Raw genomic sequence first — 27,692 nt, 5'->3', positions numbered from 1 at the left:
CATGCACTTCAAGTTCCCTGGGTGCTCCAGTTCCCCGAGGGTGAGATTTGTGTGTCATGCAGCCCTTGCAAAGATCTTAGTCAGGATGGGTGCCTACCCACCCCACCCCATCTCCTGGGTGTCCAGCCTGAGGTCCTCTTAGCCTACATGCCAGGTACACTGGGGAAATCTTTCCTTGTGGCTACCCTCAGGGTGGCCCAGCTTGGGTGTGGTGGGGAAGGGGGCCTTCAACATCTTCCTTGGAGGGTCAAGGTTCAACTGGGGGTCTGCATTCTCTGATCTGGAAAAAGGGTCCATGGGCACGCACAGTGAGGGTAGATTCTGCAGCCTCAATGTCTTCTGTTTCTAAGGGAAAGGAATGTCTCTTAGGGGCCCTCTGGCCTGGGGCTCAGAAACCAGCTCTGCTAAACCTCCAGCACCTAGGCCATGCTGTGTGACCTAGAGCCTCCAGCTGACCCTCTCTGGACTACACATCAAGTTCAGGAGATAACTTACAAGATGGACTTACCTAGGACTCTCAATATCAGGTCCTGTAAAAGAGGGAGCCCAGATATGAAGTCCCCTCCTCCCCAGAAAGGGGGGCACCATGGGCAACCCGCAACATAGAGGCAGGAACACAGCAGCCAACCTTCTCACGTCTTTATTTGAAAGGCACAGCTAAGCCCACCCTCGATACAGCATTTTCACTTCTCTCTGCAGAGTTCAAACGACTGAACACAACAAAAGCTGACAGTCTAAAAGGCTATATACAGACACAGGTGTGGGTGTTGCTTTTTTTTTTAAACATTTTTCATTTTTTTTAATATCCCTTCTTAAAAGACAAGCTAGTATACTGGAAAAAGGAAAAAAATAAAATAAAAACCAAGACAACTCGAGTACCCTCATCTTTATTCGGGAAAGGGAGAAGGGAAATCTTGGGTCGCCCACCCCCACCCTGCTCACCCCGGCTAAGCTCATGTCCCTCGGTAGGCGAGGAGAGGACCAGGGGGGCATGGGCGTCTGGAACTAGTGGAGGAAGTTAGTGTGGGCAGGAGGTGGAGGGGGAGACAGAGGTGCCCAGGGCAGGAAGGGGCAGCTAGCATTGTGTTTGCATGCAGTGCCAGGGTGGGAGGCTGGGGTGTGCCCTGAGGGGCCCGGCGGGCGACTGTCAGTTACACGTGTGCGAAATGGGGAAGTACAGGGGGTGTTGGACTTTTCGAGGTTTTGCTCTCTTCTAACCTGGCCTCCCATTTGCGCCTCCAGGACTCAGCTTGCCTTATCTGTGTTATGAGCAGGTATTTACCCATTCAGGCTATAGGGGAGAGGAGGAGGGAGACCGGGAGCTGGGATAAAGCTATGGGGTGGCACACAGGCAGGGCTAAGGCCCCAGCAGGCGCTACCATAAATAATACCGGAGTTGAGCCAATCCCGAGCTATACTGTCTTACGGTGAACATTCCTCTCTGTGCATGTCTCCCTTTGGTCCCCCACCCTCCCCGTCCCGGCCCCCAGCTAATCCGACTTCTCGCCATCATCCTCCTGGTGGGTGTCACCATCATGCCCATTCTTATCTTCCTTGGAGAGGTGGGCCTGGGAGCCTAGTGCCGACAGCGAGAGGAGGCCGGTGCCAGCGCTGACTGCCGGCAGTGAAGGTGGCTGCAGTCCCACGGGCAGTGGGGTCAGGGGCAGGGCCAGAGCCTGCAGCTGGGACAGCTGGTGGGCCTGGAGCTGCTGCTGCAGGGCAGAGGGAGGGGGGTGTCAGCCGCCATGGGCCCACTTGCCGCCTATCTCCCCTCCCATCCACCCCAGACTCAAATCCCAGACTTACTCGGATGATGGAGTTCAGCTCAGGAGCTGTGACCTGCTTAGCCCTCTCAATGGCTCCCAAGACCTGCTGCTGGTGCTGGAAGGAGAGAGGACACGTGGCTTGTGGCAGAGCCCAGAAGAAGCCCTACTCCCATCTGACCTGCTAGCACGACCTCCCAACCCCCATGGCTTCCCACCCCACCAGAAAGCCTCCTTTCTCTCTAGCTGCTTCCTTTCACCAAGCTTCAATCGCTTCATCTGGAAAATGGGGACAAAGAGAGATGCGTAGAAGACCCAAAAGAGTTGGGGCCAGATACTTAGGAAAAGGCCTTTAGATGAGTCAGAGAGAAACCCTGGATCATGACCTAGCCTAGGCCAGGTGCAAACAAAAGTACAGTGAACAACCTGGCCAACTGTACAGGGAAGTCCTGATCCTTCAAGAGCTCACAGACTGTGCTGTGAGATCTGCTAATCCAAGCTCCTGTCCTTCCACAGCTGGGGAAAGCCCAGTGAATTCTGGTAGGGCTGGGGTATGGTGTAGGTGCAGGGTCTAGCTCCCACAGAGTCAGCCCTCCCTCAAAGTCAGTCTCTCCTGCCATCAGATGATAGACTCTGCCATCTCCCTTTTTGCCTTGGCTACTGGGAAGCCCGTCGTGAAAAGCAAGCACAAGTCTACACCTGCAGGGTCCCCAGAACCCTCTTCTCTGGGGCTTTCATGCTGTCCTTCAGGTGTGGTCCCTAGGAACGCACATCACCCAAAGGACCCGGAGATATGGGTAGGGATTAAAGAGGAAATGATGAATTACCAACAGTAAACCTAACAGAGAGCAGGAGCTGGGCCTTACATGGGCTGGCGAGGTGCAGGTGTGGGGTGTGTGTGGAGTGGGCCTCACACCAAGAGTCTGAGAACCCGAAAGAGCAGACGAGGAAGAGCTGGGCGTCTGGTTGCCCTGAACGTGTGCATGTGCCCATGTGTGCCTGTGTCAAGTGTCTCTTCTGCGAAGCTGTCGGCGGTGTTGTGTGTGTCGGCGTCCACAGTGTATCTGTGCGCCTCTACATGTTTGCACAAATGTGTATCTGTGTGTACGTGTGTGTGCCACGTGCATGTGTTACATTTATGTTTATCTGTGTACAGAGTGCCCTCCCCACATACGCCCTTGTTTCTGGCCCGAAGCAGCCCACAGGTGAATGCCCAGGAGGGTGAAAGGTGAAAGCAAAACAGGGAAAACAAAATCTTGGTGCAGCCTTTGGTGTAGCTGACATTTTTAAGATGATATGACTCACTCAGGCAGGAATTCCACAGCAGGGTGAGGCCCTTTCCTCCACTGCCCTGAACCTCTGGGGGTTCTCCAGTCTGGGGACTCTTCTGCACACACTGGCTAGTAGCTGGGAGGTCCACAGAGGGGAGGCGTGTGCACTGGGGAACCCAGCACGCTGCAGCCCCAGATAGCTGAAGTGGGGAGGACCGGGGGCAAGTTCATGGTCTATTTACCCCCTCCTACCCACAGCCTTCTGCAGGATGGGGTCGGGGACACCACTCACCTCTTGGGAAAGGTAGGGGAGGACCTGGGCACAGATCCCATTCAGCCTCTTGACGATTTCAGCCTAGAACACACACAGACGCTTCAGTCCCCCTAGGCGGAGGGGACAGGTGCAGCCCAGCCCAGGAGACCTGGGGTTCTATCTAAGACGGGTTCTATCTACCAGCTCATTCCAGGGTGGGACCGACACAGGGGCCAACGGGCAGCCAATCAGTGGCAAAGGCAGGATCTGAGGTGGGTGTTCAGGCCTGCAGCTAATAGTGCAGACACAGGCCCAAATCCAGACTGGGCCACTCGGGGTCTGGGTGGCCCTGGGAAGAGACACCCAGAGAGCATCTGGTCACTAGTGAGCACTCCATGGGAGGGAGAGAGGATGGGGGCAGTAGCATCATTATTCTGTGACATCCCTGATAGTGGCCTCCTGAGGGTCACACCATGTGTGGGCATATCACCCTCCCCACGTCACCCTCCCCCACTGACACAAAGGGGAGATGACAGGGTGGGGGTGGCAGGTCCCAGGAAAGGCCTCTGCCCCTTTCCCTCAGGCAGAACAACCTCCCAAGGACACCTGAGAAAAAAGGGGGGACTTGGGAGGGAACAGGATCACAGGGCAGCCTTACTGTTTAGCCAAGGGGCAGGCTCCTACCTGCCTGGGGTGCCCAGGGGAGGGGAAGGGGGCGTACCTGCTTGTGCATTTCAATGTTCAAGCCGTAAGACATCTCGTAGTACTGTAGTGGGGGACACAGAAGAAAGAATTGGGGGCGGGCAAAGGATGGGGGGGGTCAAGAGACAAAGAGGTGGGGGCAACAGAGAGAGACAAAGAGGAGGAGCAGAGAAGGGGAAAAGAGAGACACAGAGCAGGGAGTGATGAAAAAGGACAGATGGGAGAGAGACAGGAGGGGGAAAGACACCCCCAGCAGGAACAGGGGCCCAGGTGCCTGGACGGGCTGCTGGGAGCTGGGGGAGCTCTAGGGCCCCAGCCCCACTCCTGGGCTTCTGGAATAATTATGGAGCTCTACTGCTCCCCTCAACACACATTCCAGGGCTCCTAATCTTTTATCTTTATGTGTCTTGTCTGCGGGTGGCCCCAGACTCCAGGGAAGTTTGCCTTCCTGGGTATAAATAATGGAAGATAAACAAAGCCTGCTGAGTTTGGCTTTGGGGCCAGCAGCTGCCCCCCCTCCCGCGCCCCAGGTCTGACCCTGCCCCCTCCCGTGCTCTATACCCTCCCATGGCTCCCCATCACCCCTCCCAAAGCTAAGTGGTTCCCAGGCCTTTGCTTGGTCCCCCTACCCTGACTAACAAGCTCCTACTTATTCTTCAAGACCCCAGCTGCAATGCCCCATGCTCCATGGAGCCTTCCTCAGGCAGTGGCTCCCCTCTGAAGTCCCCCAGTCCCTGTAGGGTCCCTCTCTGCCTCAGCCCCCTCCCTCTGGGGCTGGGAGCGTCAGCGTCTGGCTCTGTCACCCCTACAGCCTGAAAGAGCTGGATTAGGGGCTGGGCCAAGGTAAGGATTTTTGATGTACAAAACCGAGCAAGTGATTCTGGCAGTGTGGATGGGCAGGGTCTCAAATGTCAGGCCAAATAATGCCTTGTCACCACTCTCCCTCCCACCAACTTCAAAGGGTGTCAGCTTCCTGCTGCTCCCCCCACCCCAAGAGTCTTCTTCCCAAACTTGGGCTAGGAGGGGTTAAGCACTGGGATGCCAGGGAGGGATCCTGCTGCCCCCCCACGTCAGTTCCTGGCTTCCACAGTCGCTGCCTCCTCTGCTGGCTGCCAAGGACAGCCAGGGGACCTGGCAGGCCCAGGCTGCAACCCGGTGGTTTGGCACCTCTGCCACCGCCTGGGCAGGCAGCCAGGCCAGCAAGGCAGACCCTGCATCCTCACACTTGCCAAAGGAGGTGGCTGGGGTTTGGTGGGACCCGGGTCGGCTCACCATCACGTAATGACGCTGCATCTCTGACTTCTCACTGGCCAGCTTGTCACATTCGAGCTTCAGGCTGAAGAACAACAAGGGGAGAAGGGGCAGGGACTGGGCTGAGCCCCAAACTTTGATGGGAAAATAAGACCTCCTCTGTGAAGATGAGGTTGGGGGAGCCTCGGGTTCCCTAACTAAAATGGGGATTATGAAACCAGCCTTGCAGATCTAGTAGGTGGAGAAAATGATGATAATAATAAAAGTAAGTCACAGCAAATGCCCTGACTCTGGGTCAGCAAGGGATTCAAAGAACCTTTTATCCATCCTGAAACCCGATGAAGTCAGTCTGTTAGCATCATTCATTTTACAGATGATGCAATGGACGCCCAGAGAGGTTAAATAAATGGCTCAAGGTCACACAGCCAAGAAGCTGGCTTCACAATCATACTGTCAAACCGCTGGGAAAAACTCTCCAAGGGGGAAGGACAAATAGAAGCTGCAAAGGGGCCCAGGAGACGGCTGGTGGAACTAGGTGGTCCGGCTCTGGTTGGACTCACCGAGGAATCTCCAAAGGGGCCCAGCCCCTCTTGTGAGCTTTTATTTCACTAGGGGATAAAAGTTCCACTGTTGGGTGATAGATGACCCCCTAGCCTCTCGGACTCCCCCAGCAAGGAAGAGTTGCGGGCATTTTTCTAAGACCTCTGTGAGGGGTCAGGTAGAGAGAGCTGACAGCACAGACTCAAGAGACACAGACTGGGTTCAAAGTTCAGCCCTGCTACTTTGATGCTGTGTGACTCTGAGCAAACCCTTCTACCCCTCTTGGCCTCAGTCTCTGTGCCTGTTAAGTACCAACCTCCCGGGGTCGGGTGATGAGGATGAAATGAATTGAGACCAGAAATCCTCTCTGAATAATGCCTGGCATATAGTAAGCACCCAATAAATTCTTGTTGCGCTCATGGTCACCCCGGAACCTGGTGTTTCACTCGGCCAGACTGACCATAACTACACCCCAATTCACAGGTGAGTCACAGCTGGGGTTGATGTGGCCCCCTTGAGGTTTTTTTCTCTAATTTTTAAAAAATATGCATTTGTTGCCGCCATTAGAAAGAACAGACAAGCAATTTCATCCCAAACTCTGGCTTTCTGGCCTTTTTTGAGGGCCTGGCAGATCCTGTGTGCCAACATGGTAGGACTCTTCATTGTATAGTAGGAAGCCCAGGCACAATGGATGGAGACCCCAAAGCTCGGGGGGGGGGGGGGTGCGGGGGCTGGCCTACCCGAACACACAGCACTAGAACAACACTCTGACCAATGATCGCAGGGATTGGCAGCCCCAGTGCTCACTGTGAAGTGAGCATGGGCCAGGCAGGAAGGGGAGGACCCACTGCAGGGGCTCAGAAAGGCCAGATCTGCCAGGCAAAGCCCCTAACCCTCCACATCACAGGACCAGAACAAAGTTCCTGGGCCTGCCCTTCCACCATCAGTGTCTCTGTCTCATCTTTGAAATGGGCACAATAATAAGACAGCAAGGAAGATTAAACCAAAAAATGTTCAGTATTTAACACTTGGGGAGCATGGGAAGTACCCCAAGAGGTTGGATGTTAAAAAAAAAAAAGAATATATACCCCTACTCCCATTTTCTTCTTGGAGAAAACCCAAGATCTTTTTACATGGGTAAACTGAGGTTCACAGGCAGCCCAAGACCTCCCTGAAATTGGTGGCCAGGGACCCCTACTAATCCCCAGGCAAACCCCTCTCCAAAGCAGAGCCTTTGAGAATTTGCATTCTTCAACTCAGAAATTGGGTGCAAATCTCAAGTCTGCTGCCACTTCCTTGCTGTGCACCCCCTAGGAATCCCTAAGCTCTCTGGGCTTAGTTTCTCCAAGGATAAGACGTAGGTAGTAACAGTTTGTTCCCCTTAGATCAGGGCACATGGCAAGCCCTTTGGAAAGGTTCAATTCTGCAACACCCATCCTTGAGATAGTTGGACCAGGAACCCTTTCCCCAGAACTGGGCAGAGAGAGAGAACGGGAATTTTTTTCGATTATTTTTTTTTTTGGTAGGTATGGGGGTCTATCTCCCAACTCCAGTTGTTAGGAGGTTTTTAATCCTGTGGGGCTTGGGGTGGGGGTGGGAAGCGGCCCTCTGAAGCCATACAGCTGAGTCTTTAGGCAAATCATTTAATTTTGTGCCTCCATTTTCTCCTCTGTGAAATTGGCTGTGTGGAAGACTACACGATTTTAATACCGATAAAGTGCTCAGGCCAGTGCCTGCCATACAATTTGTATTACAAAATTAAATATATTTTTTCAAGTACTTGTATACATAGCAGGGGCCGCCACCTCCACTCTTCCAGCCAACTGCGCAGGGGGCTCCACCTTCCACGGGGTAGAGACCCCTGACCCGAGCTCACCTGTGGTACTGAGCCTGCAGCAGCTGAAACTCGTCTTTGATGCGGTCGCAGGAGTCCGAGGTGGTGAATTTCAGTTGCTGGGGTAGGTGCGAAGAGCCCTGCGAGGAGGGGGCGTCCCGGGTCAGGGCTGGGCCGCCGGGTCGGCCGTTCACTTCCCTCTTGGGCGCCCGGAGGCAGCGGCCAGGTCAGCGGCAGGGCCCCCCCACACCGCCCCATTTCCCGGGCCCCTGTTTACAGCCCCTGGCGCGGCCCCCGCCCTCGCTTCCTGCCCCCGCCTCTCCCGGGGAAGCGGAGGGGGTGGGTGCGCCCGGAGCTGCTCCGTCCCTCGCCACCCCCAGGCTGTGGGGGTGCGTTTCAAGGCCCGCCCTTGGTGGGGGGCAGGGTGCGCCCTCTACCGCCGCTCCAAAGCTCCGGGGGGTGCACATCCGAGCGCCCCAAGTGCCTCGGGGAGGGGACAACGTGTCCTAGAGAGTCCCCCTCCCCAACTGGGGGGTAGAGAGATTTCTCTGCAAAGTCCTTTAAGAGAGGGCCCTCTCAGCGCCCGAAATTTTCCGTGGGGGTCCCATCCCAGATTCCCAGTACCCTCCCAACAGGCCACTCTCTTCCGGGAGAGATGCGCCTCGGATCTACCCCCACTCCCAGGCCCCGAAAGCAGCCCGGCGTTAGAGGTGCCTGGTGGGGCTCCCGGGGCGCCCCAGGCCCGAGGCCAAGGCTGCCCAGGCCCAGCCTGGCTCGGTGGGGGGCGGGCCGCAGGGCCCAGGGACTGGGGGAGTCCGGGCCGGGAGCTGGAGAGGACCCCGCCTGGAAGCTTGGGGGACTCCGGGCCTGGAAGCTGGAGGGGTACAAGGAGCTACAGTGGGGGGGAAATCTGGGGAGGTGGTGTGGGGGGGGGGAGAGCAGCGCTGGGCCCGGAGCTGGAGGGGACCGGGCCCTGGAGTTGGGGTGAGGTGCCGAGCAAGGAGGGACCTGGGGGGGGCGCACAGCAGGGCTTGGACCTGGGGGGAGGATGACCCGGGAACTGGGGGGCGCAGGGCTCGGACCCGGAGTGGGGGTGCCAGGCGCGGATCTGGGGGGCCGCAGGGCCGAGAGCGGATGGGGGGAAATGGCCCGGCCAGGAGCTGGGGCACGCGCAGGGCCCAGACCTGGAGGGGGGGACGCCGGGCCGCGGTCCCCGCTTACCGAATGCCTGCTTTGTGGAAACATCATGTCAGTCGCCGCGGGGGGCGCGGGCTGCGCCCCGGCTGTGCGCCCAGGCTCGGGCGGCTCGGGGCGCCGGGCGGTCGCGCCTTTGTCCCGGCGCCGATCGGCAGCTCCCGGGGCTGCTGCCGCCGCCTCCCGCGCCCGGCCTCACCCGCTTCCTGCGCCCCCTCCCTGCGCGCCCGGCCCCGGCGCGCCCCGGGCCCCGCTTCCTGCGCGCCCGGCGCCCCTCCCCGCCCCTCCCGCCGCCCGCCTCCCCGCACGCCCGGCCGCCGCTCCTATTGTCTAATGGCGGCAACGCCGGCAGTGGCTGCGGCCTCGGCTGCGCGGAAGCTCCGGCTCCACCTGCTGCCGCTGCCGCTGCAGCCTGGGCCCCGTGCGCGCCGCCGAGGGGGGGGCGCGCGCCCGGGGAGGCCTGCGGATCCCCACCCAGCCCGCCTCCCGCGGGCCGCCGGCGCGGTGACCTTGGGCCCGGCGCGCCCCCGCCCGGGGCTTCAGCCCCCGCCTGGCGCGCCGGGACGCCGCCCCTCCGGGCTGGGTGGCCCTAGCGGCCGCCTGGGCCTCGGTTTCCCTATCTGTCAAAGAAAGGGGCCCGGCGGCCCCCATCTAAACCGCCGGCACTGTCATGGCGCGACCTGGACGCGTGCCAGGGACATGCTCTGTAACCTTGGCTCTCTGGCTGTGCTCTCTGAGCCTTGGTTTCCTCTTCTGCAGAACAGCGGGGGTCACACAGCTGGCCTCCTGAGAGCCATTCCTCCAAAACATATTATTGAGCGCCTACTGTGTGCCAGGCCCTGCTCCAGGATGTGGAGGTGGGGTTGGGATGTACAATGTATCGACCCTGGTGGAGAAGACTTGAGACAGGCAAGAGACAAATACTCAAGCCAAAACTCTGGCGGGTCAGAGGGTAGTAGCAGCTGTGGAGAAAATAGACCGGGGGGAGGGCCAGGAAGGTGCAATTTTAAACAGAGATGGTGTCAGAGAGGGCCTCCTCGCCTGCAAACAGGACCTGAAGGTGACAGAGGGAGCCAACAGAGGTATGGGGTATGGTGGCTTATTCAAGGAGGCAGGAACACCAAATGCAAAGGCCTGGAGGCAGCCCCATTTTTTCCTCGGAGGAGCCTAGGAGGAAATGAGGGCAGGGAGGCAGGGCCAGCAGCTTCCAGCATTCAAACTGGGGCCCGGCTCCCAGAAGGGCCTGTGCTTGGGTTCATGATCTACAGTTGTGGTCTGGAAATTCCTAATTATTTTTGATCAAGAGGGCCTCAAAGTTTCATTTTGCATTGGGACTGCAAATTCTGTAGATGGTGCAGGGCCTTGTGGGCCACAGGGAGGACTTGAGATTTTACCCAGAGGGTGGTGGGAGCCACAGAGGGCTGTAGGCAGCGGAGGGGCTGGACCGGACTCAGATTTTGATAGATTCTCTCTCGCTGCCATGTGGAGTTCAGGCCTCAAGGAAGCTGTTGAAATAATGCACATTAACCCCTGGCAAGTGTTAAATACACAGCCTCTTAATTCTCATATCAACATCAGCTATGCAGCTTGCCCCCTCCAGATGAGTACCTGTTTTGATCCTTAGGTTTTCCCATCTATAAAATGGAAAGTTAGGACCCTGGTCACTTTTCCTGGGCAGATGAGGGGCCAGGATGAAGGTGAGATGAATAAACAAAATTTAAAGACCCCCTTCACCCTAAAAACAAAACAAAATTAAAAATACCCTTCAAGATAATACTTTAAAGCACTATTTTTATAAATAAAAATTGATGCCAAAAAAAGTCACGATGGAAGGAGACTAGACTTCAAGTGGTGAGCACACATAGAGTATACAGGTATCACACATAGAGTTGTACACCTTTAATGTTATTAACCAATGTTACTCCAATAAATTTAATAAAAATGCATAATGAGCAAAATGTCAGCCTTTTAAATAAAGACAGGATCCGACTGAGCTGGAGATGAGTTAACCAAAATGCAGGGCCTTTCCAGTCTTGACGCTGTAAGAGAAAAGGAGCAAACTTCGGAAAGCTCTTCAATATCCCTGTAGAGTTGTGGAATGCGCAGGCCCCACACATCACACGAGAGTCCCCAATTGGGACAGGCTACAGAATTTTCAAGGCTCAGGGCAAAATGAAAATGCATTGCTTCTTGTTCAAAAATGATTAGGAATTTCAATATGGTGGCAACAGAGCGTTAAACCAAGCTCAGGGTCCTTCCTTTGGAGAGCATGGGGTCCGCTATGAGTGCATGAGTCACCTGCCCGTGAAGTTGGCCCTGCCCCCAATATCCCTCCCCCACACACATACCACAGGGACCAGACACCCATTCTCCTGGGAGGCCACCTGCATCTGACTGTCACCTGGGCAGGCACTCGGTGACCAAAAACTCCTGTGTGAACAGACCCCAGAGCTGTACACAGATACCCCCAGCACAGTGGGGTCAGGACTAGGCCACAGTGGCGGACTCAGGGCTTTGCCTTTGAAGGAGAGTAATTGGAAAAAAGTAATTTTCAGGAAAATTACTGAAATTTTGGCATGTGGTAAAGCCCAGAAGTGTGACCCAACCTATGAATAAAGTAAATGAACCCACCTGTATATGTGCTTACTATGCGCCAGCCTCTACCTTAAGCATTTTAACCCTAGGTACTGCCATTATGACATTTAAAGATGGAGAAATCAAGGCACTGGGAGGTTGAGTGACTTGCCCAAAATCACACAGCTGGTAGGTGGCAGTGCTAGGATGTGAACCCAGGTACTTGGGCCCTAGACCAGTATGCATTACTGCCCCTCCGGATGGGGCTTGAGGCGGGTGTGGGGGATACTGGCTGGAGAGGGCTTGGGGGCCAGCATGATACAGGGCCTGCCTTCTGGATGAGGAGACAGGATTTTACCTGGAGGGCACTGGGGAGCCATGGGAGGGTTTAGAGGAGGATTTCTGTCTGCCCTCTTTACATGCTGGCTTGCATCATTCTCTGGGGGGAGGGGCGTCCTGGGCACAGTGGGTTGTTGAACAGCCTCCCTGGCCTCACCCACTCCATGCCAGGGGCACCTCCCACCCAGTCTTGAGAAGCAGAATTGCTGAATGTCCCAGGGGGTGGGGGTGCGGGTGGGGCAAAACTCCCCCCAGCTGAGAAGCCCTGGCTTAGAGCAACAGAGAGAGACTGCCAGGGCCGGGGGATAGAAGGTTTTGCTGGTAGTAGCAATGGGGGAAGGCAAGGCAGGAGGCCCATAGATCAGGGGGATGTCCAACCTGAGCTTCCGGAGAGGGGCAGGCTAGGCTGGGCCCACTGCCCCGGGAGCTTTTGGGGATGGGTGGGTGGAAAGAACAGAACATGGCAGGAAGGGAAAGGCAGGGCGGAACACTGCAACCCCGGAGGGAACAGTCTTCATTATGTCATTAATTTGGGAGGAATTGGGGCTTTCCAAGATCTTACTCTCTGGGTAGCTGCCATTCCACACCCCTCAGCCCCCACTCATCCTCAACTCCTTGGGTCCACATCCTGGTCTTGCCTTTCCCTGGGGTTCTCAGGGCCACATCTGAGGCCAAATTGAGGCGGGGATCTGTCTCATGTCAGCAACCGGCTGAGACCAGCCTCGCAGCCAGCTTACAAATGAGCACTGGGCCCCATGGCCTCCCGGCAGAGCCAGTCGCTGGCTGGCGCGTGATGGATGGGGCTGCGTGGCCATTAATCACAGGCAGGGGAGGAAACAGGTGGCCGCAGTGTGGGCACGGGGACTCCCTCTGATAGGCCTGTCGGAGCCAGGACCTCAGCTGTCCAGCTCTGGGGTCAGCCCCTGGTCTGTTATAATCTGTCTGGGTGAGCTGGGGCTGTGTGATTTTACCACTCTTGGTCTCCCCCAACTCTCAAATGGAGGTATTATTCATTCATTCCCTCAGTAAATATTTATTGCACCTACTGTGTGCCAGGCATGATTCTGAGTGGAGACTGAGAGCTGTGACTAGGGAGGACCAAAATCCCTCCCTTTGCTGAGCTGACAGGCTTTCAAAACTTGACTCAGATCCTGCCCCTTTTCTGCCCACAGCCCTCCAGGGCTCCCACCTCCCTGGGATAAAAGCCCAAGTCCTCCCCACAAGGCGCCCCCTGACTTGCCCCATTCTCTGCCTACCCTTACCTCAGTCGTCTCTCCTCCTCGCTCACTCTGCTTCAGGCACAAGGGCCTCCTCACAGATCCTCCAACAGACCAGGCCTTATCCTGCCCCAGGGCCTTTGCACAAGCTGTGCTCTTTGTCTTGCAATATCTTTCTCTAACTATCACCTCACTTCCTCCAGCTCAGCTGTCACCTCCTCAGAAAGGCGGCCATGGACCTACCTAAAATAGCCCACACCCTTGTCAGTCACCCTTCTCTATTTTTCTTTATAATAATATCTGTCTTTGTATTTCCATTTATGTGCTTATTACCCCCACTGGTGTCAGCTCCACAAGGCAGGGATTTACTCTTTTTCATTCCCTGCACAGCCTTTGTCACACAGTAGGTGCTCAATGAGTCTTGGTTGATATAAAAATCATCTTTGTCAGGATTAGGCTGCCCAGGAAAAGCAGAATGTGGCTGAGTCACTTCGGGCTGCTGTAACCAAACACCACAGACCAGGTGGATTCTAAACAATAAACATTTATTTCCCACAGCTCTGGAGGCTGGGAAGTCCAAGATCAAGGTGTGAGCTGATTCGGTTTCTAGTGAGACCTCTCTTCCTGGCTTGTAGACGGCCGCCTGCTCGCTGTCCTCCGTGGCTTTTCCACAGTGAGTGCCCGTGGAGAGATTTCCCTCTCTTCTTATAAGGACACTGGTGCTATCAGATCAGGGCCCCACCCCTATGACCTCATTTAAGCTTTACCTCCTAAGGTCCCATATCCAGATACAATCACATTGAGGGTTAGGGCTTCGACACAGAGACTGGGGGGACACAATTCAGTTCCTAGCACAACTCTACTGCTATCTGCTCTTTCAGCCGGATGCAGTTTCCTGGGAAATGACTGACTAGTGCTGTCTATTCTGCCCATAGTGTTTTCCCTGGCCACTCAGGAAGGGCCAAGGAGGACAGGCTCTTGGCTCCACTTGGCATACGCATAGCTGGGGAGGAAGGCATTTATCTGATTGCCACTCTAATGCGGTTCCCAACCAGGGATAATTCTGCCCCAGGGGACATTTGGCAACACCTGGGGACATCTGTGGTTGTCACACTGAGGCAATGCTCCTGAGGAATTAGGTGGGTGGGGCCAGGTATGCAGCTCAACACCCCCCAGTGCCCAGGATAGATGTCCACAGAGAGTGACCCGGCCCCAATACCAGTAGTGGGAAGAAGGGACCGTGATGCAATGAACCTGACCTTGGCTAGGGGCCGGGAGGCTCGGTCTGGAGGGCTTCCCCTGAAATGAGCAATGTCGGGGTTGCCTAGGTGACACCCGATCCAGCTGGAGAAAACTACACACGCAAAAGCCCAGAAGAGGGGACAAAGCTGCCAAGATGGGGGAGCATGGAGGGGAGTGGGCAAGGAGGGGAGGGGCGGAGACGGGAAAGGTGAGGTGGGTGATCAGCAGGCCTTGCTTGGACGCTGCGTTCATTCGGAGGGTGTGGGGAGCCACGGAAGGTTTGTGAGGGTCAAAAGAGGGCCACACGGTCTGATTTGGCTTTCAAAACCTCCCTCTGACTGCAGGAGGCAGGGCAGTGTTATGATTTTTAAGGGTACTTTTCTCTCTGAACTATATTAAGATATTTTACGATGGTGTTGGAATCCAAGCAGATATCATCCAGACTGGATGTATGATGATATATTTGTGATTATTATATTCACTGTTTTCTTCCAGTTTAAAGGAAATTAAAACATGTTCATGAGCCCCCCAAAATATGGTGGGCCTTGGACACTGTGCCCAGTGGATACATTGGCCCTGGTAGGAACAAGCTCAAGAGAGCAGAGAGGATGTGGAAATGGGGTGGGGGCTGGCCCAGGGTGGGGGCTAGGCGGGGAGGGAAAGGCCAGATTCCAGCGAGATTCAGCATTGATGGGGATGGCAAGGGGGAGCGGTGGCAAGGGAGCTGGCCAGGAGGGGGTGTGAGAAGCTGGGTTTGAGACCCCTGTGAAACACCCACAAAAATGTCAAGGAGGGGAAAAGGAGATACAGTGGATGACGCTGAAATGAACGTGTGCATCAAAGGACACCATCCATGAGAATGAAATGACAGCTCCCAGAATGGGAGAAAATAGTTGCTCCTGCACAACAACAGCAGCAAAACAAACCACCCAATTCAAGAATGGGCAAAGGACTTGAACAGACAGTTCTCCACAGATGCCATACGTGTGGCCAAGAAGCACAGGAAAAGATGCCCAACATCACTAATTATGAGGGAAATGCAAATCTAAGCCACAATGAGATACCGCTTCACACCCATGAGGATGGTTATTATCAAAACATGGAAAATAGCAAGTACTGGTGAGGACGTGGGGAAGTTAAAACCCTTGTACACGGCTAGTGGGAGTGGAAAAGGGGGCAGCGCCGTGGGAAACAGGATGGCAGTTCCTCAAAAAGTTGTACATAGAGTTTCCATCTGGCCCAGCAATTTCACTCCTAGGTATCCACCACAGAGAATGAAAAGCAGGGACTCCAACAGATATTTGTACACCAATGTAGGTAGCAGTGTTATTCACAACAGCCCAAAGTGGAAACAAGTGTCCATCAATGAATGATGGGGAAACACAATTCACCATCTTAACCAGTTTTAAGTGCACAGCTCAGTGGCATTAAGCACATTCACACCGTCGTGTGACCGTCCCCACCATGCATCTCCAGAACTTTCTCAGCTCCCCAAACTGACACTCTGTCCCCATTAAACACTCGCTGCCCTCCCCTCCCCCAGCCCCTGGCCCCACCATCTACTCTCTGTCTCTGTGAATCTGACTCCTCGGGGACCTCCTGTGAGTGGGATCACACAGTGTTTGTCCTTGTGTGACTGGCTTCTTTCTTTTTCTTTTTTTTTTTTTTTTGACTTTTTTTTACCCACTTTTTAAAATTTATTGGGGTGACAATTGTTAATGAAATTACATAATTTCAGGTGTACAATTCTGTATTACATCATCTATAAATCCCATTGTGTGTTCACCACCCAGAGTCAGTTCTCCTTCCGTCACCATATATTTGATCCCCCTGTGGCTGGCTTATTTCATACATTCAGCACTCCAAAAAGAAACCCCATCCTATTAACAGTCATTAACAGTTACTTCCCATCCCTCTTCTCCAGCCCAACACCCACAAATTCACTTCCTGTCTCTGTGGACTTGCTATTGTGGACATTTCATATAAATGGAATGACACATTGTGTGGCCTTGTGTGTCTGGCTTCTCTCATTGAGTACCCTGTGTTCAAGGTCCATCCACGTTGTGGAGCGTGTCAGCGCCTCCCTCCTTTTCATATTCCAACACACACACACACACACACACACACACACACACACATCATTTTACTTATCCATTCATCAGCTGATGGACATTTGGGTTCTTCTCGCCTTTGCCTATTATAAATAAAGCTGCTATGAATATTCATGTATACGTTTTCATGTGAACATAGGATTTCATTTCTCTTGGGTGGATACCTAGGGATGGAATTGCTGGGTCAGATGAAAACTCTCTGTTTACCTTTTTGAGAAACTGCCAGACGCTTTCCTGCAGCGGCTGCATGTTTTTCTATTCCCATCAGTAATGCCTGAGGGTTCTGAATTCTTCATGTCCTCACCAGCACTAGTTATTAGCCCCCTTAAATTTTGAACCCCAAGTAAGCACCTCACTTGTCTCTCTCTCTAGTCCAGCCTTGCAGTGGAGAAAGCAGCTGCTTTGTTCCCACAGCCGTCGCATGTTCTGTCCACAACTCATAAAATCCGGGACACATAAATGAACAAACAGCAATAATGATGATGCTGATGGGATCTCCTATGAGCTTTTCTAAGTCTTTTTTATGTATTCATTCATTCATTCATAACCCATTTTGCAAATGGGCACAATAGAGGCTCAGGGACAGTGTGGCCTGGCTGGGGACCCCCAGCCTGGAAGGGGCTGCGAACCCGTCTCTAAACCTTGACCCCACCACCTAGGGCTGTGCTTGACAATGAATGTGTTTTGTCTTTCTGCTTCTTCTTCTCCTGGGAGCTTCCAGCTGTGCACTTGGGACCCCTGCTGGGAGCTGCTGTTGGGGTATTTAAAGGCCTTTAAAAGGTATTCCCAGCATTTCCCTGGAGCTGTGTGCTAATTAGGCATGGTGATTTGGAGGCCACCTCCAGCAGGCTGTCTCTGGGTCACCTAGGGACATTTGGGGACTGTGGGGAACAGGGAGGCACGGCTGCCCACCTGGCCTGCCTTCCAGAAGCTCTTGCTGCCTCTCCTGAGACACCCAACAGCCAGGTGCCTGCAGCAGCTTTGCAACTGGTAGGCTATTTGGCTCTGTACAAGTGTCTGGACCTCTCTGAACCTCTGCTGTCTGGGATTAGTGCCCTTATAAGAACAGGAAGAGACCAGAGCTCTCTCTCCACTCTGTGAGGACACAGCTAAAAGGCAGCCATTTGCAGGCCAGGAAGAGGGCCATCACCAGGCACTGACCCTGCTGGCACCTTGGTCTTGTACTTCTAGTCTCCAGAACTGCAAGAAATAAATTTCTGTTGTTTAAGCCACGCAGTCTGTGGTATTTTGTGATGGCAGCCTGAGCAGACTAAGACAAGGAGTTATGTAATTTAATCTTCAAAATAGCTCCAGGAGGAAGTTGCTATAGCTAAGGAGCCCCAGAGGCTCAGAGAGGGCAAGACACCCCCCTAAGATCACACAGCCAGGATTGACAGATGTAAGATTCAGACTCGAGTCTGGCTAGTTCTTAGTCCCACACGTTATCTCCCCAACCTTCCCCAGCCTGCAGCCCTCCCTGCAAACCACTCTAAGGAAGCAGTTTAGGCTCATGGTTAATAGACAGATATAGGTTTGAATCCTTACTCTACTCACTTAGTGACTGCGATCAAGGTGCGGCCTCTGTCTGAGCCTCAGTTTCCTTGCCTGCAAAATGGGGGTACTAACAGTTCCAGAAAATTGTGAAGATGGAATAAAATCAAACATGAGGGTCCTTTAGCTGGGAGTTAGCATAGAGTAAGAACACTTAGGCAACTGTCCGCTCTGACCCTCCGTTTCTTCTTCTATAAAATGGGTGTAAAGTCAGTATATACCTGTATGAAGTGCTTGAGTCAAAGACTTTAGTGGATGGGAGTCAAGTGCTCAGAACAAGATCTGATGCCAGTAAGCACTTGATATATACTAATTTTAAAAAGTGGTCATAAAAAGAAACACGTCCACCAACCCAGAGGCACACACACTAGGACTCCTGCTGCCCAAGGACGAGTGGCTGCTTTTCTCTAAAAACGTCCAGCCCGGTCACCACAGGGCACATAGGGCTATTTGCATTTAAATGTAAGTTAATTGAAAGGAAATGAAAATTTGAGCTCTTCAGTTGCCCTGACACTCACATCTCAAGGGCTCAGTGGCCGCAGTCTGCTGGCATGTCGGACAGCCCCGAGCTAGACTAGTGCCATCTTGGCAGAAAGTGCTTGTGGGCAGCGCTGGCGGAGACCCTTCCCTTCACGCTTTGCAGGCGGCACGATCTTCCCCGGCCGGTGGGCGCGGTTCCACGACCGTCCACATGGGGGCAGCATGTCCCAGGATCCAGCGCCCGGGCAGAGGCTGAGCTAAGGGAACCGCATCGCTCAGCTTGCACATCCTTGGGAAGCACCCACCGTGGCCAAGCTCTGTGCTGGGCACTGCGTAGAGCCCCAGACAGTCTAGCCCAGGATGCCCCCTCTGCACCTGGACTTTGGGGTCAGGGCACTCTCTGTGGAGTGGGGGAGGGGTGTCCTGGGCACTGTGGGGGCTTGAGCATCATCCCTAGGCCCCTTCCACTCGAAGCCAGGCGCGTCCCCAGTCCTGACAACCAGAAATGTCACCAACGTTACTGACAGTCTGTTGGTAGGGCATAATCACACTCAGGGGTGAATCACTGTTGACAACTGCCCTACTGGAATATAAACGATAATAATCATTATTACTATTATAACAAAAAACACGCAAGGACTCTTTGCTGTGTACTAGGCCTTGTTTTAAGCACTTTGCTTAAATTAAACCCTCTGAGGTAGGTAACTGTTATATGGTATCTCTGTTTTACAAAAGAGAAAATGGAGAAAGGTTGAATCACTCTCAAGGTCACAGCTCAAGGTTATGGAGCTGAGATTTGAACCCAGAAATTGTGGGTGCAGAGTCTGAGTTGTTATTGACCAGCTCACTTCTTGCCATTCCCACAAAGCCTCTACCCTGGTCCAGCCCGGGTCATCTGCCTGGACCAGCGGTCTCCAATGCCTTGGTCCCCCAGCTCCCACCCTGCCCCTCCCACCATAGCCTGTCCTCCCGGAAGAAGCCACCAGAAGGCGCCTGTGAGCATGTGAGTCAGGTGCCGCCCCTGTCCACCGCCCTCCAGGGCTCCCAACTCCCTTGGGTTTTGTAAAAGCCTCAGACCTCTAGGTGGTCCACAGGCCCTGTATGACCTGCCCCTGCCCCCTCCCTGCCCTCACCTTCTCCCTATCTCCCTCTTAATCACTCTGCTCCAGCCACACGAGCCTGCTTATTTCTCCAACATGCCAAGACCTTTGCATGGACTGTGCCCTCTGTCTGGATTGCTCTTCTTGTAGATATACCAAAGTCTTGCTCACTTCCTCAGAGAGTCCCTCCTTAATCCCTGTATCTAAAATTCCACCTCCTTCCCAAGCCCCCACTCTGCTTTATTTTCTTCTCTTTAGCATTACTCCTATCTAATACCCTATATGTCTTCTTTAGAGTATTTGTTTATCTGTCTGCCAAACTTAGAATGCCAGCTCTATGAAAGCAGGAATTTTTTTTTCCTTTATTGGGGAACAGTGTGTAATTCCAGGACTTTTTCCATGTCAAGTTGTTGTCCTTTCAATCTTAGTTGTGAAGGTCCAGTTGCCATTGTTAGTTGCAGGGGGCACAGTTCACCATCCCTTGCATGAGTCCAGGAGTCAAACCAGCAACCTTGTGGTTGAGAGCCCATGCTCCAAGCAACTGAGCCATCTGGCCACCCAGGAGCTGAGCGGCAGCTCATTGACTTCGTTCTAGTTGCGGAGGGCGCAGCTCACTGGCCCATGCAGCCCCATCGCCCAGAGCTTGCGCTCTAACCAACTGAGCCACCCATCTGCCCCATGAAAGCAGGAATTTTTGTCTGATTTCTCATTGTTGTGTCCCCAGCACCTAGAACCATGTCTGACACACAGTAGGTGCTCAATAAATGTTTGTTGAATAAAAAACTGTTGTGTCCATTGGGCCACTATAATGATAATTCTGAACATTTATTGAATGTCTTCTGTGTGCCAGGCTATGTAGGAATTCTTTGTTTCTCTTCATCATTGGCGTGTTTTCTTTGTCATAGTTCATATATCATAATTTCACCATTTTAAAGTGTATAACTCAGTGGTTTCTAGTATATTTACTATGTTGTGCTGCCATCACCACTAATTCCAGTATTTTCCATCACCCCAAAATGAAACCCTGTCCCTATTAGCAGTCACTCCCCATACCCTTCCCCAGCCCCTGACAACCGCTAACCCACTTCCTGTCTTTGTGGATTTGTCTGTTTGGACATTTCACGTAAATGGAATCACACACTGTGTGGCCTGTGTGTCCGGCTTCTCTCACGAGCACCGTGTGTTCACGTCCATCCACGTCGTGGCGAGTGTCAGCGCCTCCCTCCTTTTCGCGGCTGAGTAGTATTCTGGTACATGGATGGGCCACGTTGTGTTTATTCATCCAGACATGGATGGACACTTTAGTTGTGCCCACTGTTTGGCTCTGAGGGATAATTTTGCTCTGAACATTCCTGTGCAGGTTTTCGTTTGAACACCTGAACCTCCATGCCCTCACCGACACTTGTTATTGTCTGTCTTAGTTAGTCTGGCCACCCTGGTGGGTGTGAAATGGCACCTCACTGTGGATCTGATTTGCATTTCCCTAATGACTAATAATATTGGTCATTTTTTAAAAAAGTCACACAAACCAACATTTATTGGGTATCTACTACGTGCAGAGCATCTTTTCATGTGCTCATTGTACGTGGAAATTTTTATCATCACCCCATTTTAACAGATGAAGAAACAGGAGCTCAGAGAGGGACAGCCACTTCCTGAAAGTCACACAGACTTGGGGGCAAGTGTATGTGTGATAAGAACCAGACAGCCTGACTTTTACCTACTAGCCACTCAAAATGGCACTACCTTGAGCATCTGGGTGCAAATCTTTGTATGGATGTGTGTTTTCATTTCTATTGGATAAATATCTAAGAATGAAATGGCCAGATCTGATAGTAGGTGTTTATTTAACCTTTTAAGAACCTGCCATATGGTTTCCCACAGTGGCTGAACTGTTTTGCATTCCCACCAGCTGGGCATGAGGGTTCCTGTTGCCCCCTATTCTTGTCAGCACTTAGTATGGTCAGACTTTCTCATGTTAGCCATTCTGGTCTAACCGTATCTCACTGGGCTTTCAGTTTGCATTTTCCCAAGTGCTTCTTGGCCATCTATATGTCCTGTTTTGGTAAAGAGTAAAAGCTTATATTTATGGAACTGTACAACAAATGTTCATGCATATCTACTATAGACCAGACCCAAGATTGGGTGCTGAGAACAGATCCATGACCTAGAGAGACCCAGAATCCCTAAGTCTTCTTGGGTCATACCATCTTTGAAAAACTAAAATTAAAAGGAAAGAAGTGAATATCCTCTATGATTGCAGGTTGGGGACAGTGCTGGGGGAGTAAGACAGGATCAGGGTGTGAGCCCCTTTTCCAGTTTCTCCGATGCTGTGTCCATGTGATATTGCCAATTTTCTTTACAGGGGCAGGTGGTGAGAGCCCTATTTTCAGCCCTGAGGCCTGGAGAAGGGTCGGAACTTGAGTGGAATCTATCACCTGATTCCAGGGCTGGCACTTTGTCCTCAGGTGCCCCTCTGCCCTGCCTGCTTCCAGCCCTGGGCCCCACTCACCTTTGCTCTCAGCTGCGTGCCAGGAAACAGCCTTGCTCCCTGGCCCATGGACCCCCTCATAAAATCAAACTCCTGAAGGCATGGCGGCCAACGTCCTTGGGAGGAGGCAAGGAGCCCCAGGAAGCCAGGAAGGCAGGCGTCCCAGACATCAAGGCGTGGCCATGGTGGACTTTGTCTTTCTGGGCCTCTGGGTGGGGAAGGCAACATGTAGCAACTTGCTGGGCCTGGGGCCGTTTACCATCTCTCAGTGGGCCTCAGTTTGCCTGTCTTCCTCACTAGGGGCCTCTCTAGCACCCGCTCATCTCCTTAGTGAATGAACGAGAATGATTTAAGACACTGCTACCAATCTGTTCCCCACTGTTCCCCTCAGTGCTTCACCAAATGCCCAGGGCAGAGCTGCCACAAGCGGTTGTCACAGATGACATTTAATAAATACTTGGGGGAATGAGTGAACCCACCAACTCCTCCCATCTCATTTGTTTCTCTGCCCTGAACTGCAGTCCCAACCCTGCCTGCTCCCATTTCAGCATCCTTTTAAGCATTTAAGTGTTTATTAAGTACCTACTATGTACTTTACAAGTACCACACCCTGGAACATTTATTTTTTTACAGCTTTGTTAATTGACATGCAACAAAGTGCACACTTAAAATGTACAATTTGATGAGTTTTGTTATACACCTACTCCTGTGCAACCACGGGTACAATCGAGATAGTGAACTAACATTTCCATCACCCCAAAATGTTTCCTTTAGCCCTCCTTACATCCATTCTCCTCCCCAGGTAACCAGCAATCTACTTTCAGTCACTATATATTTCCATAGCTGGCATTTTCCAGAATTTTATATAAATGGGATCATACAAATACAGTACAACCTTTTTGTGGCTGGCTTCTTTCACTCAGCATGAGGTGAAACAAAATCTTTGTTTTTAAAGATTAAACAAAAATCTTTGTTTTTAAAGACTTTTATTGGGGAAGGGGTACAGGACTTTATTGGGGAACAGTGTGTACTTCCAGGACTTTTTTCCAAGTCAAGTTGTTGTCCTTTTGTGGAGGGCGCAGCTCAGCTCCAGGTCCAGTTGCTGTTGCTAGTTGCAGGGGGCACAGCCCACCATCCCTTGTGGGAGTCGAACCAGCAACCTTGTGGTTGAGAGGACGCGTTCTAACCAACTAAGTCATCCGGGAGCTCAGCAGCAGTTCAGCTCAAGGGGCCCTGTTCAATCTTAGTTGCAGGGGGCGGAGCCCACCATCCCTTGCGGGACTCAAGGAATCGAACTGGCAACCTTGTGGTTGAGAGCCCACTGGCCCATGTAGGAATCAAACCAGCAACCTTCAGAGTTAGGAACATGGAGCTCTAACCGCTTGAGCCACAGGGCCGGCCCCATGGGGCATTTTAAGAATCATTCACGTTGTTGTATGGTTTTTCCTTTTCATGGCCGAATAATATTACACTGTCTGGGTGGACCACAGTTTGCTTAATCCACTGACCTGTTGGTGGATGTTTATTTGGGTTGTTCCCAGTTTGCGAGTGTTACTGATGAAAGCTGCTGTGAACATTTGTGTGTATAAGTCTTGTGTCGACATGTGCTTTTATTTCTCTTGGGTGCATGTATTAGCTATTAGTTTCTGTATAACAAATCACCCCAAACTTGGTTATCTCTCACAGTTTCTGAGAGTCAGGAATTTGGGAGTGACTTAGCTGGATTTTTCTGGTTTAGGGTCTCTCAGGAGTCTGCAGTAAAGCTGCTGGCTGGGGCTGTCTTATCTGATGGCTCCATGGGGGGGGCTGAAGGCGCCCCTTCCAGGATGGCTCCCTGACAGGCTGTTGGTGGGAGGCCTCTCTACTCCACATGGCTGTCCAGGAGGATGGTCTAGACTTCTGTAAAGATAGCTATTAGAGTGAGCAAAGGGAGCCCAAGGCAGAAGCCAAAGACATTTCATAACCTAATCTCTGAAGTCACATCTGCCATATCCTATTTGTTCGAAGTGTAACACTAAATTCAACCCACATCCTAGACAGGGCAAAGTACACAGCCCATGAATACCAGGGCAGCAGGGCTCACTGGGGGCCATCCTATGAGTTATTTACCACTGTCCCCTAGTATTTCAATAATTAAGCAAGCATTACAAATTCATAATGGATTAAAGACTTAAATGTAACACCTGAAACCATAAAATTCCTAGAAGAAAATATAGGGAATAAATTTGCAAACATTACCCTGAGTAATATTTTTTCTTATATATCCCCTCAGGCAAGGGGAAGTAAAAGAAAAATTAAACATATGGGATTACATTAAACTTAAAAGTGTTTTCACAGCAAAGAAGACCATCAATAAAACAAAAATGCAGCCCACTGAATGGTAGAAGATATTTGTCAATGATACATCTGATAAGGAGTTAATATCCAAAATTTATAAAACTCAACACCAAAAAAACAAACCCAATTAAAAAATGGGCAGAGGACATGAAGAGACATTTCTCTAAAGAGGAATGGCCAACAGACATATGAAAAAATGCTCAACGTCACTAATCATTAGAGAAATGCAAACAAAAACCACAATGAGGGGCATCTGGTTACCTCAGTTGGTTAGAGTGCGGTGCTCTGAACAACAAAGTCGCCAGTTCGACCCCCACTTGGGCCACGGTGAGCTGCACCCTCCACAACTAGAATGAAACAACTACTTGACTTGGAGCTGATGGATCCTGGAAAGATACACTTAAAATAAATAAAAGTTAAAAAAACAACAACAGAAAAACCACAATGAGATACCACCTCACTCCAGTCAAAATGGGTATCATCAATAAATCAACAAACAAGTGCTGGAGAGCATGTGGAGAAAAGGGAACCCTGATGCACTCTTGATGGAATTGCAGATTGGTGCAGCCACTTTGGAAATCAGGTATCTCAAAAAACTGGAAATGGAACTACCTTATGACCCAGCAAGTCCACTCTTAGGTATCTTTCCAGAGAAATCCAAAACACTAATTTGAAAAAATCTATGCACTGCTATGTTTATTGCAGCACTATACACGATAGCCAAGACTTGGAAACAATCGAAATGCCCATCGGTAGACTACTAGGTTAAGAAACTGTGGTACATTTATGCAATGGAGTATTACTCAGCTATAAAGAAGAATGAAATTGTACCATTTGCAATGATATGGATGGACCTAGAGAACATTATGCTAAGTGAAATAAGTCAGACGGAGAAAGACAAATACCATATGATCTCACTTATATGTGGAGTCTAAAGAACTGAATAAATGAGCAAAGTAAATAGAAATAGTCTCAGATATACAGGAAAAAATGATGGTTGCTAGATGGGAGGGGGTGGGGATGAGGGAGAATGGGAAGGGATTAGTGTAAATTGGTAACTACAATATTGCTACGGGGATATGAAAGACAGTTTGGGGAATATAATCAATAATGTTGTAAAGGCTTTGTAGGGTGTCAGATGGACACTTGTCTCATTAGGGAGACCACTTCATGGACAGTGTAGGTGCCTGACCGTTGCAGTGTACACCTGAAGCTGAAGCTGAATAATACTGAACGTCAAATATAATTTAACATATATACAGTCACAGGATGTGGATAAAGTACAGCATGAGGAATAGAGTCAGTGGAACTGCAACAGCTATATACAATGTCAGAGGGGTAGTATGGGGGGAGGTGGGTTATCACTTTGTGAAGGGTATAAATGTCTAACTATTACATTGTTTTGTACACCTGACACTAATAATAATTAAAAAATCACTTTTCATAAATTTTAACAAAAATAATAAACAAACATTAAGTTTCTACGGTTACTTCACAAGAACTGTCTCCTTGGATATTTACAGCAGCTCGCTGAGAAATAACTAATATTATGCCTACTTTACAGATGGGGAAACAGGCCCAGAGAAGTTAAGTTGCTAGTCTACTGTGCACACCAGAGTAAGCAGCAAAAACAAGATTCGACCCTGAGATTTAAGACCTTCGTCAGGAAAAGGCCAACAACAGCAAAGACCAGGAACAGAGAAGGGAAGAAAGGAAGAAGGTGCAATTATTATTATTTGTTTACTCCAGAGAAAGAAAAGAAGCATCCAGGAAAGCTGGGTTCCTTCATTGATTTCACAAACATTTATCGAGCACCTACTGTATGCCAGGTGCTATTTCAGGCTCTGGGGATGCCACAGTGACCAAGATAGACCAAGTTCCCTGCACACGTGGAATTCACACACATGGGTGACCGATTCCACTATCCAGTCTAGCACCTGGCACACAGGAGTGATGCTGGAGGAGGGGAGAGGCCCCAGAACCCAAGTAATGCCTGAGGGTTCTGCCTGAGGGACAACATTTTTATTTCCTTGGTTGTAGGTTCTTTGTTCAAGTGAAGCTTTCCTCTATTTACGGTGTTGGACACCCCAGGAGCCTCCTGCCCTGGCTGAGGTGGGGATAGAAGCCCCAAGGTGATAGTTTCAAGGAGCTAATCTTCCTACTCTCAACTAACAAACGGAGACTTTGACCCTCCCCTCACCCCTTATCTCAAGACAGGAGAGCACACCATTTTAAGGTGCAGCTCGGAAGGTGTGTGAAGGGATCTGGGCAGGGCCAGGTGGGGGAATGTTGTGGGTGTTCCAGCCCGGTCAGGGCTGAGAGAGGTGCCATAGTCAGGGAACTGTACTTAATGGCGCCTTGGTTTCCTCCACCGTAAAACGGACTTCCAGCACTAGGAACATGTCAGGCTTTCATTCCCCCCCCCATTCTTCAGAATGCAACCTCCTGTGTGTTTGGGCCTCGTCCTAGGTCTCTTTCAGTAAGAAGCCAGATAGTAAATATTTTAAAGCTATCCCAACTACTCAAGTCTGTGGGTGAAAGGTGAAAGCAGCCAAGCTCTATACATACGTAAATGCACTGGCGAGGCGATACCCCAAGAATATCAAGAATGCTTTAAAGGGCTTAAAGCAGTGCTTGGTATACAGTAGGCACTTCATTAATATGTTTGCTGCCTGGAAGATAGCAGGCACTATATTAATGCCTGGTTCACAGTAGGCACTCCATAATGTTTTTGCCCTGTCTGGTGTGTATCAGGCATTACATTAAAGTTTGGTTCATGCCTAGCTAGATAGCAGGTGCTACACTCATGCCTGGACAACACCTGGTGTATTAATGTTTGGTGCTGCGTTAATGTTTGGTCCATGCCCGGTATACAGTAGGAACTCCATTAAAGCTTGCTGCATACGTGGCATATAGCAGGCGCTGCATTAATGGGGGGCCCACCGGGCCCAATACACAGGAGGCGTTCTATTCATGCTTGTTCCAAGAACAGATGAATGGAAGGTTCTTTCCGGTTAGGCAATGCCAGGGTGCTTCCCGGTAAACCGTGAAGGCTAGGACTCCAGGGTCCACCATTAGGCCGGGGTCTCCCAGCGGCGCGACCATACGTTGCCGCAGTCCTTGCCTCCCGTTCTTCAGCGGAGCGGGGCGGAGCCGGGCCGAGCGGGGTCGAGCAGGGCCGAGCGGTGCCGAGCGCCGCTGAGCCGGCCGGCCGAGTCCGCCACATTCCCACAATCCCGGGCGGTCCCGCCCGGCTCCCAGCTGCGCGTCCCCCTTCCCACGTCGGCGCAACCTAACCCGCGGGCGCGCCCGCCTCGCCCCGCCCCGCCCCGCCCCGCCCGAGCGACGTCCCGCCCACCCCGACCGCTAGTCCCGCCCCCGCGACGGGCGCGCGGGCCACCGCCCCCTCCCATTGGCCGCGCCGCCCGCCCGTCGGCACTGT

At 51.9% G+C, this 27,692-nt stretch overlaps 1 protein-coding gene across 1 annotated transcript; it reads right to left on the bottom strand.

The window, feature by feature from the left end:
• Positions 1-624: 624 nt before the first annotated feature.
• TLE5 (TLE family member 5, transcriptional modulator) lies at positions 625-9,217 on the bottom strand. Its single transcript, XM_081076548.1, has 7 exons — positions 8,836-9,217; positions 7,657-7,754; positions 5,262-5,325; positions 4,009-4,053; positions 3,327-3,389; positions 1,807-1,881; positions 625-1,712 (listed from the first exon to the last, which is right to left on the bottom strand). The coding sequence occupies exons 1-7, from the start codon at positions 8,860-8,862 to the stop codon at positions 1,491-1,493; spliced, it is 594 nt and encodes a 197-aa protein (XP_080932674.1). The 5' UTR covers positions 8,863-9,217; the 3' UTR covers positions 625-1,490.
• Between the last annotated feature and the right edge of the window lie 18,475 nt (positions 9,218-27,692).

This window comes from Rhinolophus hipposideros, assembly GCF_964194185.1.
Source record: "Rhinolophus hipposideros genome assembly, chromosome: 16".
NCBI lineage: Eukaryota > Metazoa > Chordata > Mammalia > Chiroptera > Rhinolophidae > Rhinolophus > Rhinolophus hipposideros.
Note: the sequence above shows the minus strand (reverse complement) of the source record. Positions and strands in the feature narration are given on the sequence as shown.

Coding starts and splice junctions, on each gene's coding strand:
- TLE5 (XM_081076548.1), bottom strand. CDS start 8,862: ATGATGTTTCCACAAAGCAGGCATTCG. Junction 1,882..3,326: donor TCCCCTACCTTTCCCAAGAG/GTGAGTGGTGTC, acceptor CTCTCCTTCCAG/CACCAGCAGCAGGTCTTGGG. Junction 1,713..1,806: donor AGCTGAACTCCATCATCCGA/GTAAGTCTGGGA, acceptor TCTGCCCTGCAG/CAGCAGCTCCAGGCCCACCA.